The following is a 16,994-nucleotide window of genomic DNA, read 5'->3' on the forward strand; positions in this document are numbered from 1 at the left end:
GGCTTATGTGAAACCTGGCTCAAACCCACAATTCTCCTTCGTTTGAATGAGGCCTGTCCACCAGCGTATACATTTAGTCACGTGTCTCGTGTGAAGCAAGGTGGGGGTGTTGCTTTTATTTATAAATCTCGGTTTTCTTTATTGGGTATTGGGGGTCATTGGGGGTTTGAGCATCTGACTCTCCGCTATGTCTGTGATGCTAAGTACTGACAGGGTCATAAAACTGGAGATCAGCTATATTACTTTGTCACTGTTTATAGGCCTCCTGGCCCATATTCTGAATTCTTAGATTAATTTGGTGCGTTCATCTCTAGTTTGTCAACTAGTGCAGATAACATTTTGATTATTGGTGACTTTAACATTCATATAAATAAGCCCTCTGATCCCCTTAGCAAACCATTTATGCAAATTGTGGATGCTTTAGGATTCCAGCAATGCATTCAGGACCCAACACACATTAGTGGAAATACCCTGGATCTGGTTCTTGCAAGTGGGTTTGCTGTCACAAATCTTGCCTCATCTTGCCTCTCACATCTATGGACTCAGACCACTCACTTATCAGGTTTACATTTACTGTAGACCTGCACAAGGCTGGGATGGACTACAGGACAACAGGCAAGCAGCTTGGTAGAAGACAACAACTGTTATGATTATTTATTAGAAAGTGGAACAAACACAAGATGACTGTCAGTCTCCCTCGGTCTGGGATTCCATGCAAGATCTCACTTTGTGGGGTAAGGATGATTCTGAGAAAGCCCAGAACTACACAGGAGGACCTGGTCAATGACCTGAAGAGAGCTGGGACCACAGTCACAAAGATTACATTAGTAACACATGATGCTGTCATGGTTTAAAATCCTGCAGGTCACACAAGGTCCCCCTGCTCAAGCCAGCACATGTCCAGGCCCGTTTGAAGTTCACCAGTGACCATCTGGATGATCCAGAAGAGGCATGGGAGAAGGTCATGTGGTCAGATGAGACCAAAATAGAGCTTTGTGGTATCAACTCCACTTACCATGTTTAGAGGATGAGAACAACCCCAAGAAAACCATCCCAACCGTGAAGCATGGGGGTGGAAACATTATACTCTGGGGGTGCTCTTCTGAAAAGGGGACAGGACGACTGCACCGTATTGAAGGGAGGATGGATGGGGTCATGTATTGCGAGATTTTGGCAAACAACCTCCTTCATGTGGTTGGAAGGTCATGTGGTCATAGGTTATAGGTTATAGAAATATAATGCACAGGATAGTTGAATATACACAGAATATTTATAGTACACATGGTAATTGATACTCACAGATGGTTATATATGTCACATGTGATTGTATTGCACAGGATGAATAAATGTTTAAAGCAGATTAGCAACAGTGACAGTGATACATATATTGTATATTATATTGATGGCTGGGGTTGTTGCATGTGAGAGTTCAGGGTCGTGATGGCTCTTGGAAAGAAATTGTTTTTCAGTCTGTATATACTGCAAAATGTACACTGTAAGTTGCTCAAAAACAAACAAACAAATAAACCAAAGTGCAAAAACATAACCTCAGCCCAACTTAGTTAGCGGAGGTAATAGTAAAACCACAAATGATAAAAAAAATACAAACTGAATAACAAAAAAATTGTACATTTTTTTCCAATGGAGGGCAAAGGCGCTCTCTTGGCATTGATACTACTGCAAATGAATATGTAATCGGATCCTATGTTTTAGTATTGATGAGTATCTGAGTATAGGGGTTTTTTATCTTAAGATGTGGCTTTGATTCTCACTGCCTTTACGTTCCATGCTGTCCCTGTTCTTCTTTCATCTCCAGCATGACAGAGCTGGACAAGGACACGGTGAACCTGAGATCTGGACTGAAGTCTGTGGAGGCGGTGAGGAACCTCAGTGGACTCATTGACTATGTGTAAACTAGTTCTAATTACATTTGAACTCTTCTGGGTGAAAAATAAGTCATCTGAAAATGAAAAAAATATATATTCTTGGCCATGTGCTATAGTTGTGGACCAATAAATAACTTCTTAAGATGCATGGCATCACCAAGTTAGCAAAGGATCCATCAAATTTTGAGGGTCTGCCCCAAAGTCAAATCATGCCCCCTTTCATTCCCCACAACATTCTGGTAAAAGTGGACAGTCAGAGCGAGGTGAGTGAGGACGTTCTTTGCAGATTGGACAGTTCCCTGTATTTTTGCCCACAGCAGCCTGCAAACACACTGAAAGCTGTTTATGTCATTAATGAGTGTAATGTAGTCGGACCTTTGTAGAAGCACCTACTCGTCTGGAACAGCATTTTGTATGGTTTTGGAGTCCTACCCTGGACCCACAGAAGAACTGAGTTGGTGATCTTTCAGCTACAGCACTAGTTTCCTTCTGGTTGTGTTTTTGTCCCAGCATGTCTTCAAAGCTTTGTTGGCACTTCTGTTCTTCTCGTCTTCATTTGTTTTTATTTTTGGCTTCCCAGACGTCTCTGTTGATGTTTGTGGCTTTCAGCTCACATTTACAGAGTGTTGCTAGGTCTTTGAAACCCTGTGGGGTCTCCAAAGGAGGCCTTTGGGAATTCTGATATTTTGCATACAGTGTCTGTGAACCACGCCCAACAGAGGCATCTCTGCTTTAGGGATGTGAACATATCCTGCCAGAACAGAAAACATAAGCATTGGTTCACAGTTCAGGCAGCACGGCGGCACACGTGCACTTCTTCCCAAGCCAGAGGGTCCCTCAGCTTAAAACCACCTGTGCCCATTCTACATATACATCTCAATTTGCATCAGGAAGGGAATCATGACTAACCCCCAATCTCAATTCTCTTTTGTACTCCTTCCCCTTCCCCTTGGCCCTACCCCTACCCCTTTAAAACAAGGGGTAAGGTGAAGGGGTATGCCTCTAACCCTAAGAATTGAGACACCCCTCCACCTTAGGAGAAAAAAACTGCCGTGTCAAACTGCCATCTTCACTGTTTGCTAACATGGTAACCGAAATGTAACTTGTTACAGTAGCCTGTTTGCTCTTTTTATTTTCTCGCCTTTCTGCGTAAATGCAAAGAAATAGAAGAAGTCACAGATTTCTTTGACGCATCGCAATCATGTCATGTTAATTCATTTAATTAATTTGTAATTTATAATAATAATAATAGTTAATAGTATCAATAATTAATTAATTAGTAATTCATTTATATTAATAATACTAATAATTATTAATCAATAATAGTAATAATTAATTTTGTTTGATTAATCATTAATTGATTGATTAGTAATTAATTAATTAACTAGTAATTAAAATAAACACTTGAAATATATCAGTCTGTGTGCAGTGAATGTACACATTATACAAGTTTGACTTTTTGAATGAATGACTGAAAGAAATCAACTTTTTCATGATATTCTAATTATATGACCAGCACCTGTATGTATGTTTTGGGCTGCATCTAGTTTGGTTAACCTGATATTTCTTTTTCAAATTCTACCATTTTTGCATCCAGCACTATTTCCTTTAGAAATTTCCTTGACAAATAATATCAGGACATCAGGTTGTGTGTTACACATGTACATGTGCATCTGTATATATACTCAACAAAAATATAAATGCAACACTTTTGGTTTTGCTCCCATTTTGTATGAGATGAACTCAAAGATCTAAAACTTTTTCCACATACACAGTATCACCATTTCCCCTCAAATATTGTTGACAAACCAGTCGAAATCTGTGATAGTGAGCACTTCTCCTTTGCTGAGATAATCCATCCCACCTCACAGGTGTGCCATATCAAGATGCTGATTAGACACCATGATTAGTGCACAGGTGTGCCTTAGACTGTCCACAATAAAAGGCCACTCTGAAAGGTGCAGTTTTGTTTTATTGGGGGGGATACCAGTCAGTATCTGGTGTGACCACCATTTGCCTCATGCAGTGCAACACATCTCCTTCGCATCATCCGTGAAGAGAACACCTCTCCAACGTGCCAAACGCCAGCGAATGTGAGCATTTGCCCACTCAAGTTGGTTACGACGACGAACTGGAGTCAGGTCGAGACCCCGATGAGGACGACGAGCATGCAGATGAGCTTCCCTGAGACGGTTTCTGACAGTTTGTGCAGAAATTCTTTGGTTATGCAAACCGATTGTTCCAGCAGCTGTCCGAGTGGCTGGTCTCAGACGATCTTGGAGGTGAACATGCTGGATGTGGAGGTCCTGGGCTGGTGTGGTTACACGTGGTCTGTGGTTGTGAGGCTGCTTGGATGTACTGCCAAATTCTCTGAAACGACTTTGGAGATGGCTTATGGTAGAGACATGAACATTCAATACACGAGCAACAGCTCTGGTTGACATTCCTGCTGTCAGCATGCCAATTGCACGCTCCCTCAAATCTTGCGACATCTGTGGCATTGTGCTGTGTGATAAAACTGCACCTTTCAGAGTGGCCTTTTATTGTGGGCAGTCTAAGGCACACCTGTGCACTAATCATGGTGTCTAATCAGCATCTTGGTATGGCACACCTGTGAGGTGGGATGGATTATCTCAGCAAAGGAGAAGTGTTCACTATCACACATTTAGACTGGTTTGTGAACAATATTTGAGAGAAATGGTGATATTGTGTATGTGGAAAAAGTTTTAGATCTTTGAGTTCATCTCATACAAAATGGGAGCAAAACCAAAAGTGTTGCGTTTATATTTTTGTTCCCATTGATGAAACTTCTCCTCATTTTCTGCCTCATTTTCTTATTAGGAGTCGAGTGTGTTCAGGGCTCCCTGTTTGTTTACTAAATACACACACGTTACAGACCTTGAAGTCCAACAGCAGGGGGCGCTATTACCCAAAGATTAATGAACATACAAATTAACGTCCTTATCTTTTATCATGATTTTCTCCATTGTGAGATATAAAAGTGTCTTATCATAGCGTTCGTGTGTATGTGCATTATAACGCCTCAGCGCACGAGCGAAGTTACGATATTCTTCAGAACGACAATATACACAACATGCATCCAGCAGCAGACACGTTACTGTCATAGACAACTGCCTGTAAAGTTTTTGTTCAAGTTATAACTTTCTAAACAGTGTAATTTGTAATGAAAGCCGTTTCATTTGTGCGGCTCTTTCAGTGTCATGTTTGTTTCTTTGGAGACAGTAGTAAGCTCCTCCTACCCCTCCAAACGGAGTGTGCATCCAGATTCACTCCATTTGAAGGGGTTTGAAGCCCTCCACCTACTCCTCCCCCTCGCTCCAAAAAGAGAACTGAGACACCCCTCTGTCTCGTGCCCGCGCAAAATGGAGGGGAAGGCCTCTACTGGTGGTTGGCTCTCACTGCGGTATTGTATCACTTCCTGTTCCGGAGCACAGCGGTGTTTTTCTGTATCTGTTAGCTGTTTAATCTGCACAGTTAGATTGATCTAGTTATCTAGATTACGATTTGTTTCACAGTGTAATCTTTACGTGCCTTAACTAAAGCACTCCCTCTGCTGAATCACCTCTAAATTATTTACACATTATTCACTTTGTGTGTTTTTAGGAATCTGCTAGCTTAGTGCAGCTACTAGCTCTTAGCCGGTTTAGCATGGCGGCTTCTCCTGTCTCTCCCACACTTTTCTGCTCTGGGTGTGAAATGTTTAGTTATTCCTCGGCCTCCTTTAGCAGTAACGGTACTTGTAATAAGTGTAGCTTATTCGTAGCTTTGGAGGCCAGGCTGGGCGAATTGGAGACTCGGCTCCGCACCGTGGAAAATTCTACAGCTAGCCAGGCCCCTGTAGTCGGTGCGGATCAAGGTAGCTTAGCCGCCGTTAGTTTCCCTCTGGCAGATCCCGAGCAGCCGGGAAAGCAGGCCGACTGGGTGACTGTGAGGAGGAAGCGTAGTCCTAAACAGAAGCCCCATGTACACCACCAACCCGTTCACATTTCTAACCGTTTTTCCCCACTCGACGACACACCCGCCGAGGATCAAACTCTGGTTATTGGCGACTCTGTTTTGAGAAATGTGAAGTTAGCGACACCAGCAACCATAGTCAATTGTCTTCCGGGGGCCAGAGCAGGTGACATTGAAGGAAATTTGAAACTGCTGGCTAAGGCTAAGCATAAATTTGGTAAGATTGTAATTCATGTCGGCAGTAATGACACCCGGTTACGCCAATCGGAGATCACTAAAATTAACATTGAATCGGTGTGTAACTTTGCAAAAACAATGTCGGACTCTGTAGTTTTCTCTGGGCCCCTCCCCAATCGGACCGGGAGTGACATGTTTAGCCGCATGTTCTCCTTGAATTGCTGGCTGTCTGAGTGGTGTCCAAAAAATGAGGTGGGCTTCATAGATAATTGGCAAAGCTTCTGTGGAAAACCTGGCCTTGTTAGGAGAGACAGCATCCATCCCACTTTGGATGGAGCAGCTCTCATTTCTAGAAATCTGGCCAATTTTCTTAAATCCTCCAAACCGTGACTATCCAGGGTTGGGACCAGGAAGCAGAGTTGTAGTTTTACACACCTCTCTGCAGCTTCTCTCCCCCTGCCATCCCCTCATTACCCCATCCCCGTAGAGACGGTGCCTGCTCCCAGACCACCAATAACCAGCAAAAATCTATTTAAGCATAAAAATTCAAAAAGAAAAAATAATATAGCACCTTCAACTGCACCACAGACTAAAACAGTTAAATGTGGTCTATTAAACATTAGGTCTCTCTCTTCTAAGCCCCTGTTAGTAAATGATATAATAATTGATCAACATATTGATTTATTCTGCCTTACAGAAACCTGGTTACAGCAGGATGAATATGTTAGTTTAAATGAGTCAACACCCCCGAGTCATACTAACTGCCAGAACGCTCGTAGCATGGGCCGAGGTGGAGGATTAGCAGCAATCTTCCATTCCAGCTTATTAATTAATCAAAAACCCAGACAGAGCTTTAATTCATTTGAAAGCTTGACTCTTAGTCTTGTCCATCCAAATTGGAAGTCCCAAAAACCAGTTTTATTTGTTATTATCTATCGTCCACCTGGTCGCTACTGTGAGTTTCTCTGTGAATTTTCAGACCTTTTGTCTGACTTAGTGCTTAGCTCAGATAAGATAATTATAGTGGGCAATTTTAACATCCACACAGATGCTGAGAATGACAGCCTCAACACTGCATTTAATCTATTATTAGACTCAATTGGCTTTGCTCAAAATGTAAATGAGTCCACCCACCACTTTAATCATATCTTAGATCTTGTTCTGACTTATGGTATGGAAATTGAAGACTTAACAGTATTCCCTGAAAACTCCCTTCTGTCTGATCATTTCTTAATAACATTTACATTTACTCTGATGGACTACCCAGCAGTGGGGAATAAGTTTCATTACACTAGAAGTCTTTCAGAAAGCGCTGTAACTAGGTTTAAGGATATGATTCCATCTTTATGTTCTCTAATGCCATATACCAACACAGTCCAGAGTAGCTACCTAAACTCTGTAAGTGAGATAGAGTATCTCGTCAATAGTTTTACATCCTCATTGAAGACAACTTTGGATGCTGTAGCTCCTCTGAAAAAGAGAGCTTTAAATCAGAAGTGCCTGACTCCGTGGTATAACTCACAAACTCGCAGCTTAAAGCAGATAACCCGTAAGTTGCAGAGGAAATGGTGTCTCACTCATTTAGAAGATCTTCACTTAGCCTGGAAAAAGAGTCTGTTGCTCTATAAAAAAAGCCCTCTGTAAAGCTAGGACATCTTACTACTCATCACTAATTGAAGAAAATAAGAACAACCCCAGGTTTCTTTTCAGCACTGTAGCCAGGCTGACAAAGAGTCAGAGCTCTATTGAGCCGAGTATTCCTTTAAGTTTAACTAGTAATGACTTCATGACTTTCTTTGCTAATAAAATTTTAACTATTAGAGAAAAAATTACTCATAACCATCCCAAAGACGTATCGTTATCTTTGGCTGCTTTCAGTGATGCCGGTATTTGGTTAGACTCTTTCTCTCCGATTGTTCTGTCTGAGTTATTTTCATTAGTTACTTCCTCCAAACCATCAACAGGTCTATTAGACCCCATTCCTACCAGGCTGCTCAAGGAAGCCCTACCATTATTTAATGCTTCGATCTTAAATATGATCAATCTATCTTTATTAGTTGGCTATGTACCACAGGCTTTTAAGGTGGCAGTAATTAAACCATTACTTAAAAAGCCATCACTTGACCCAGCTATCTTAGCTAATTATAGGCCAATCTTTTCTCTCAAAAATTCTTGAAAGGGTAGTTGTAAAACAGCTAACTGATCATCTGCAGAGGAATGGTCTATTTGAAGAGTTTCAGTCAGGTTTTAGAATTCATCATAGTACAGAAACAGCATTAGTGAAGGTTACAAATGATCTTCTTATGGCCTCAGACAGTGGACTCATCTCTGTGCTTGTTCTGTTAGACCTCAGTGCTGCTTTTGATACTGTTGACCATAAAATTTTATTACAGAGATTAGAGCATGCCATAGGTATTAAAGGCACTGCACTGCGGTGATTTGAATCATATTTGTCTAATAGATTACAATTTGTTCATGTAAATGGGAAATCTTCTTCACAGACTAAGGTTAATTATGGAGTTCGACAAGGTTCTGTGCTAGGACCAATTTTATTCACTTTATACATGCTTCCCTTAGGCAGTATTATTAGACGGCATTGCTTAAATTTTCATTGTTACGAAGATGATACCCAGCTTTATCTATCCATGAAGCCAGAGGACACACACCAATTAGCTAAACTGCAGGATTGTCTTACAGACATAAAGACATGGATGACCTCTAATTTCCTGCTTTTAAACTCAGATAAAACTGAAGTTATTGTACTTGGCCCCACAAATCTTAGAAACATGGTGTCTAACCAGATCCTTACTCTGGATGGCATTACCCTGACCTCTAGTAATACTGTGAGAAATCTTGGAGTCATTTTTGATCAGGATATGTCCTTCAATGCGCATATTAAACAAATATGTAGGACTGCTTTTTTGCATTTACGCAATATCTCTAAAATTAGAAAGGTCTTGTCTCAGAGTGATGCTGAAAAACTAATTCATGCATTTATTTCCTCTAGGCTGGACTATTGTAATTCATTATTATCAGGTTGTCCTAAAAGTTCCCTGAAAAGCCTTCAGTCAATTCAAAATGCTGCAGCTAGAGTACTGACGGGGACTAGAAGGAGAGAGCATATTTCACCCATATTGGCATCTCTTCATTGGCTTCCTGTTAATTCTAGAATAGAATTTAAAATTCTTCTTTTTACTTATAAGGTTTTGAATAATCAGGTCCCATCTTATCTTAGGGACCTCATAGTACCATATCACCCTAATAGAGCGCTTCGCTCTCAGACTGCAGGCTTACTTGTAGTTCCTAGGGTTTTTAAGAGTAGAATGGGAGGCAGTGCCTTCAGCTTTCAGGCTCCTCTCCTGTGGAACCAGCTCCCAATTCAGATCAGGGAGACAGACACCCTCTCTACTTTTAAGATTAGGCTTAAAACTTTCCTTTTTGCTAAAGCTTATAGTTAGGGCTGGATCAGGTGACCCTGAACCATCCCTTAGTTATGCTGCTATAGACTTAGACTGCTGGGGGGTTCCCATGATGCACTGAGTGTTTCTTTCTCTTTTTGCTCTGTATGCACCACTCTGCATTTAATCATTAGTGATTGATCTCTGCTCCCCTCCACAGCATGTCTTTTTCCTGGTTCTCTCCCTCAGCCCCAACCAGTCCCAGCAGAAGACTGCCCCTCCCTGAGCCTGGTTCTGCTGGAGGTTTCTTCCTGTTAAATGGGAGTTTTTCCTTTCCACTGTCGCCAATTGCTTGCTCATAGGGGGTCATTTTGACCGTTGGGGTTTTTACATAATTATTGTATGGCCTTGCCTTACAATATAAAGCGCCTTGGGGCAACTGTTTGTTGTGATTTGGCGCTATATAAATAAAATTGATTGATTGATTGATTGAAGAGGTAAGGGGAAGGGCCAAGGGTAGAATTAAGATTCACCCTAAAACTTGTGCCAATACAGCAAGTGACCCCAAGCAAAAAGAGAGAAGCCAAAAGAAATTACTGTTGTCGAGCAGGTAGCTCAAACAAGTCTCATCTGGGAACGTGCACTGGTGCTATGCTTTTCCCACTGGTAGACCACTGTGCTACCAATATGTGGACCTAGGTTTGATTCTATTTACCGATCGATCTACGTTCCGATCCTCACCTATGGTCATGAGATTTGGCTCATGACCGAAAGAACGAGATCGCGAGTACAAGCGGCCAAGATGAGTTTCCTCCGCAGGGTGGCTGGGCGCTCCCTTAGAGATAGGGTGAGGAGCTCGGTCACTCGGGAGGAGCTCGGAGTCGAGCCGCTGCTCCTCCACATCGAAAGGAGTCAGTTGAGGTGGCTCAGGCATCTTTTCTGGACGCCTCGCTGGAGAGGTGTTCCGGGCACGTCCCATTGGGAGGAGGCCCCGGGGAAGACCCAGGACATGCTGGAGGGACTACATCTCTCGGCTGGCTTGGGAACGCCTTGGGGTTCCCCCTGAGGAGCTGGGGGAGGTGTGTGTGGATCGGGAGGTCTGGGCGGCTTTGCTTGAGCTGCTGCCCCCACGACCCGACTCCGGATAAAGCGGAAGAAAATGGATGGATGGAAGGATGGATGGATGGATAGGTTTGATTCCTGGTCATGCTATCACTCTATATTGTTGGACATAACATTTCGCCTGCACTGTCCCAGTCACTAGCAGTGATGGTAGAGACTCTCAGACCCTGCAGCTCTGGTAACATATGGACAGCAAACAGACATAGTAAATAATAACAATTTAAACATAAAAACACCTTTTTTTGGCCACCAGAGGTAATGATGAACTGGTTCTTCTCTTTGCTCTTCAATGTCCTAGTTCTTGGCAAAACAGTGAATGGACTACATTTTCCCCACCATAAAGCATATGATCAAAGCATCTGTCATTTTACAATGATGATGGGCCTTGATAAAGAGCATTGAAAGTTATATTTCACTGGCCATGGATAATTGTCGCCATCATTTATCATCAGTAGTGATCCACAGATTATCGCCTCATTTCTGCTTTAAACTGACTTTACAATGATTTAAGAGGTTTTAATTTGTCATCTGATGGTTAATAATCACATTATTCCCTTTGATCACTTTGGGTGTAGAGAGTCAGACTTGGACATGCTACTGTGGTCCGAAATCACGCATGCAAAGTGAAGGCAAGGCAGACCAATGTTTAGAGGGGACCGTTCGTTTGGCGACACCGGTTCCAGCCCTCTCCCCCCCTCCCCTACCGTGACCCTTAAATGGTCTAAGCAGGTATTAAGGGGAGGGGAGGTGATGGTCTAGTGGCTAAGTGTTGGGTTTAAGACCAGGGGATCCTTCTTTCAAATCCCAGGCCTGACTGGAAAATCACTAAGAGCCCTTGGACAAGGTGCTTAATCCCCTAGGTGTCTTGCATGGCAGCAGCCTACACTTGGGCCTACTGTGTTGGAAAATATGTAACTAACTCTGGGATCTCTTCCTAAATGTTTTAAATCTGTAGTAATTAACCGAGTGCTTAAGAAATCTAACCTGAACATGGGTTTACTGAAAAATTATAGACCAATACTGAATGTATCCTTTTGCTCCAATATCCTTGAAATAGTGGTTTCACAGCAGCTCGTGGGCCACCTGACTGGGCATAATTTATTTTTATTGACATATCAACATGTCAAGATGCACTGTAAACATCTGGGGAAGGTTCCTGGGCAAAGTGAAGGTAATTTTTTTAAATTTCTGTAGTAAGGTCTTTTTGTCTGACTCTGAATAAGAAATAATTTAGCCTCTAAGATAAGCCTTTGGAGTTAATTTAGAGATATTCAGAATTACGAATTTTTCAAATTAAAGAGTCATCAATAAAAAAAAAAATTGATGTGAGAATATGTGTGATGAACATCAGAAAAAAAAGAATATTCTCTGGCTTTCGGATTATGAATTCTTCATGGATCAATATGTCCAGTTTCAGTCATGTAGTCTGAAAAAGATGCAATTTGGATCACCACCAAAAATCAGAAGGTGTGAATTTGAGTCATCCCCAAAAGGTTATCAGCAAACTGGGTATTATCAAAATTTGGAGCATAGACATTCACCAGAACAACAGGATTGTGCAGGATCATCCCTACAATCAATAAATATCTTCCATTTGTGTCTGTGATCATTTTTAAAAGCGAGAAATGTATTTTGTTACAAATTAAAATTGCAATCCCTGTTGCTCTGGAGTCAACATTGGCCTGATAGATGTGGCCTACCCACAAGTTTTTAAGCCTGTTACGATCTTTAATATGTAAATGAGTTTCCTGGAGAAAAATCACTTCTGTTTTAAGATGTTTCAAATGAATGAAAACCCTTGAACTTTTTACAGGACCATTCTTGCACTTCATTTTCCAGGATAAAATCCATTATACTACAGTCAACCATACGTGCACTTTTTCAGCAGTATTACTGGGTGGGTATGGTCCCACATTGACAAAAAAGGGTGATACAAACAGTGGGCCAAAGTGTGAAAGAGACAAAACACAATAAACAAACGTAAAAACAAATAGTATAAAAAAAAAATGAGATGGAAAAAAAAAAACTAAGGCCAGAACACCCCCACCCTCTTGATCCCCTTCCCCAAAAGAAGAGGACTGCAGCTTAAACTATACATCTGACTTCCTGCCGCAGGCTCCAACCACACTATCCTCATGACTTTATACAAACACAACAAAAAAGTTGACCTCAGATGATAAAGGTCTCAATATAAAGAACAACAACAAAAACCTCTTCAGAACAAAGCAACTGCTGTACTGAGTTCCCACAAGAAGGCGGTATTGTCCAGACAGGTGAAGGAAAAACAGACAGGCAGAGATGGCTGAGACAGTTTCCTTTTTTCCTCCTTTTTCCCCTCTTCTTCCATTTTCATTCTTCAGTGATCACTGGGACATTTTCTGCAGAGGCAGTTATTGTGCTCAAAGTTATCTGAATGATATTGCAGGGAGAAAAAAGGACTGATTAAAAAAGGTAATTATGAGAAGGCACTGAACACACCACAAAGTGTCTCAACTCAGTCTAACCAAAAAAAAATACAGCAATGGCCACAATCAGTCCACTTTACCTTTAACAGTGCAGATGGCAGTCATTGAAATGAGAGAGAAAAACAAACAAAACAAAACAAAAAAGCTCTAGCCTTTGCACAAGTCCTGCACAAACTGGTCTCCATCCAATACAGATTACAGCCTCCTTCTCTCCCTGGATGGCAAAATAATGTGCAGTTTGGCCGGGTACAGCAGCGCAGGCCTGAATCCCCACTTGTAGAGTTCCAACATGGCACCTTTGAACTCTGTGCACTCTCACCACTTCAGACCTGTAATCTTCATAGAACTGAATCTTATGTCCATTGTAGGTCAGGTCATCCTTTTTGCCTGCCTCACATATCACCACATACAGTGGGGGAAACAAGTATTTGACCCCCTGTCAATTTTGCAGGTTTTTCCGCCAACAAAGAATGGAAAGGTCTGTATTTTTTTTATCGTAGGTAAGAGACAGAATCTAAAAAAAAAAAACAATCCAGTAAATCACATTGTATGATTTTTAAATAATTAATTTGCATTTTATTGCATGAAATAAGTATTTGATCCCCCAGAAAAACAGACCTTAACAATTGGTACAGAAACCTTTGTCTGCCATTACAGTGGTCAGACGTTTCCTGTAGTTCTTGACCAGGTTTTCACACACTGCAACAAGGATTTTGGTCCACTCCTCCATACAGATCATCTCTAGATCTTTCAGGTTTGGAGTTTCAGCTCCCTCCAATGATTTTCTATTGAGTTCAGGTCTGGAGACTAGCTTAGCCACTCAGGACCTTGAAATGCTTCTTATGGAGCCCCTCCGTAGTTGCCCTGGCTGTGTGTTTGAGGTCACTGTCATGCTGGAAGACCCAGCCATGACCCATCTTCAATGCTCTTACTGAGGGAAGGAGGTTGTTTGCCAAAATCTCACAATACATGACCCCATCCATCCTCCCTTTAATACGGTGCAGTCATCCTGTCCCCTTTGCAGAAGAGCACCCCCAGAGTATGATGTTTCCACCCCCATGCTTCATGGTTGAGATGGTTTTCTTGGGGTTGTTCTCATCCTCCAAACACGGCGAGTGGAGTTGATTCCAAAAAGCTCTATTCTCATCTCATTTGGCCACATGACCTTCTCCCATGCCTCTTCTGGATCATCCAGATGGTCACTGGTGAACTTCAAACGGGCCTGGACATGTGCTGCCTTGAGCAGGGGGACCTTGTGTGACCTGCAGGATTTTAAACCATGACAGCATCATGTGTTACTAATGTAATCTTTGTGACTGTGGTCCCAGCTCTCTTTGACCATTGACCAGGTCCTCCTGTGAAGTTCTGAGCTTTCTCAGAATCATCCTTACCCCAGAAAGTGAGATCTTGCATGGAATCCCAGACTGAGGGAGATTGACAGTCATCTTGTGTTTCTTCCACTTTCTAATAAATAATCATAACAGTTGTTGTATTCTACCAAGCTGCTTGCCTGTTGTCCTGTAGTCCATGCCAGCCTTGTGCAGGTTTACAGTTTTGTTCCTGATGTCCTTAGACAGCTCTTTGGTCTTCGCCATGGTGGACAGGTTGGAGTGTAAAGTGACAACTAACCCTAACCCTTAGAGATAGGGTGAGGAGCTCGGTCACTCGGGAGGAGCTCGGAGTTGAGCCGCTGCTCCTCTACGTTGAAAGGAGCCAGTTGAGGTGGCTCGGGCATCTTTTCCGGATGCCCCCTGGACGCCTCGCTGGAGAGGTGTTCCAGCCACGTCCCATCAGGAGGAGGCCCCGGGGAAGACCCTGGACACACTGGAGGGACTACATCTCTCGGCTGGCTTGGGAACGCCTTGGGGTTACCCCGGAGGAGCTGGGGGAGGTGTGTGTGGATTGGGAGGTCTGGGTGGCTTTGCTTGAGCTGCTAGCCTGTGACCCGACTCCGGATAAAGCGGAAGAAAATGGATGGATGGATGTATTAACATATAGATGAATTGGCATGCTAACATATGATAAGGTTAGACCGTACTTGTGTGAAGCGCCTTCAGGCAACTTTGTTGTGATTTGGCGCTATATAAATTAAATAAATTGAAATTGAATTGAATTGATGCATTGCTGTATTGGCATATTGATTAATTGACACATTGATGAATTGATGCATTGACATATTAACACATTGATGTATTATCATATTGACACTTTGGCGTGTGAACATCATGGTGTTTTAACATATTGATGTACTGCCATATTGAGAGGTTGAGTGTTGCTCTGTGGATGGTCCCCCCCCCCCCCCCCCCCCCCGTCTCTCTCTCTCTCTCTAGGAACTGCAGTACCAGCAAAGCAGGTCCACTCATGTCTCTGCTGACAAGTTTGTTCTTGTGATGAGCCAGTTTGTCACTGTGGCATCCTTCACTGTCTCTGATGTCGAGGAGTCTCTCATCAACGCAAAGCAACTAGTGAGTGGACAAACAAGACAACATGTTTCACAGGAACAATATTCTAGAACTTCACCATGTCCCTGTCTGATTGGCCATGTGATGGATGCACCCAGCTTGCCAAATATCCACCTGAATATGACTTAATTTGCTTCAATGTTTATTGAGTAATTGACAAGCAAAGATTGATTAGAAGAAGACGATAACCCTTTTATGGTCAAGGTACAGGATGCATACTGAAATCTGTCCGAACAAAACTGAACAAACACAAGGAGCAGTGCACAGCCTCAGATTCTCGGGCCTTCTTTATAAATAATGTGTACGTACAGGGTAGCGGATTGGGTGAGTGAGTGAGTGAGCAAGTGAGATCAAGAAAATAGGTTCCAAATAAAGCGTCTCACCAGAACAAGCACCCTTCATGGAGGGAAGTGCTTTTCCAACAATCTGTCATCGCCACTTTCACCCTGAGAAGGATAAAAGCCTTCCCTCCATGTTCTACTGGTCATCATTTATTTTTAGCATGCACGAGTGCCATGAGTACCACTTACGTATGTGCACCCCTGATAATAATGATAATGTTGTTTATCCATATTCCAGGCTGCCGTTATATGCCACTGAACTGTTGTTGTCTCTGTGGTCATGAGAACAAACTGATTACATGATTTAAATGTGCATCCCCTCTGTTCTCTGCAATGCCATGATTAAATACATGGTGTTTCTCCTGCACCCTGGCTGTTTGATGCCAGTTTGGACAGGCGCTCAGACACTTTGGAGAAGATTCTTCCAAGCTGCAGCCTGATGACTTCTTTGAGATCTTCAACACTTTCTTTGCAGCCTTCTCAGAGGCCAAACAAGACAATGTGAACATGGTCCGACGCAAGGAGGAGGACGAGAGACGGGCACTCATGGAAGCAAAGGTTTGACGACTGCACTTATGTTCAATATTATCACTGCTGATGGGATCTTCAGTGTCAATTCAACTTAATTTCTTTTATTTGTATAGTGCCAAATTACAACAAAGCTGCCTCAAGGCGCTTCACATGCGTAACATCTGAGCTTAACATCCCCTAGAGCAGGGGTCTTAATCTCCTCATTACTTGACTCAGGTGTGTTGAAGCAATGACACATCTAAAAGTTGCAGGCCAAGGGCCCTCAAGGACTGGAGTTCAAGACCCCTTTCCAAGAGCAAGAACACAGGTGACCGTGGTAAGAAAAAAACTCCCTCTGGTGATAATGAGGAAGAAGCCTCGCAGACCAGACTCAGAGGGGTGACCCACTGCTAAGACCATTCTAACAGTTTACAGATTGTAGAAGAATTTCTTTACAAACAGAAGAAACAGAGCAGCAACAAAAATGGTGTATTTAATTGAAAATAAAGCAGAGTCCATCTTGGGTCTCTAATACATAGGCATCCATGTCCAGTACCAGTAGGCTGTAGGGCAGGACCTCCGGTCAGTGGTGCAATGGGCATGGCATCCCAGGGTAAGTCCAGCACCCTGGGGTGCAGCACCAGGATCCACTGAAGGT

General features: G+C 42.5%; 1 protein-coding gene across 2 annotated transcripts in view; it reads left to right on the forward strand.

Moving 5' to 3' along the window:
* The window catches only part of daam1a (dishevelled associated activator of morphogenesis 1a), a 275,436-nt gene that overhangs the window by 238,104 nt on the left and 20,338 nt on the right, over positions 1 to 16,994 (forward strand). For both annotated transcript variants that reach the window (XM_034159463.1, XM_034159462.1), the window contains exons 23-25: positions 1,817 to 1,877; positions 15,354 to 15,488; positions 16,214 to 16,384. In XM_034159463.1, the coding sequence (XP_034015354.1) occupies positions 1,817 to 1,877; positions 15,354 to 15,488; positions 16,214 to 16,384 (367 nt within the window). The remainder of the gene's footprint in view (positions 1 to 1,816; positions 1,878 to 15,353; positions 15,489 to 16,213; positions 16,385 to 16,994) is intronic.

Source organism: Thalassophryne amazonica, chromosome 19 (assembly GCF_902500255.1).
Source record: "Thalassophryne amazonica chromosome 19, fThaAma1.1, whole genome shotgun sequence".
In the NCBI taxonomy this organism is placed as follows: Eukaryota; Metazoa; Chordata; class Actinopteri; order Batrachoidiformes; family Batrachoididae; genus Thalassophryne; species Thalassophryne amazonica.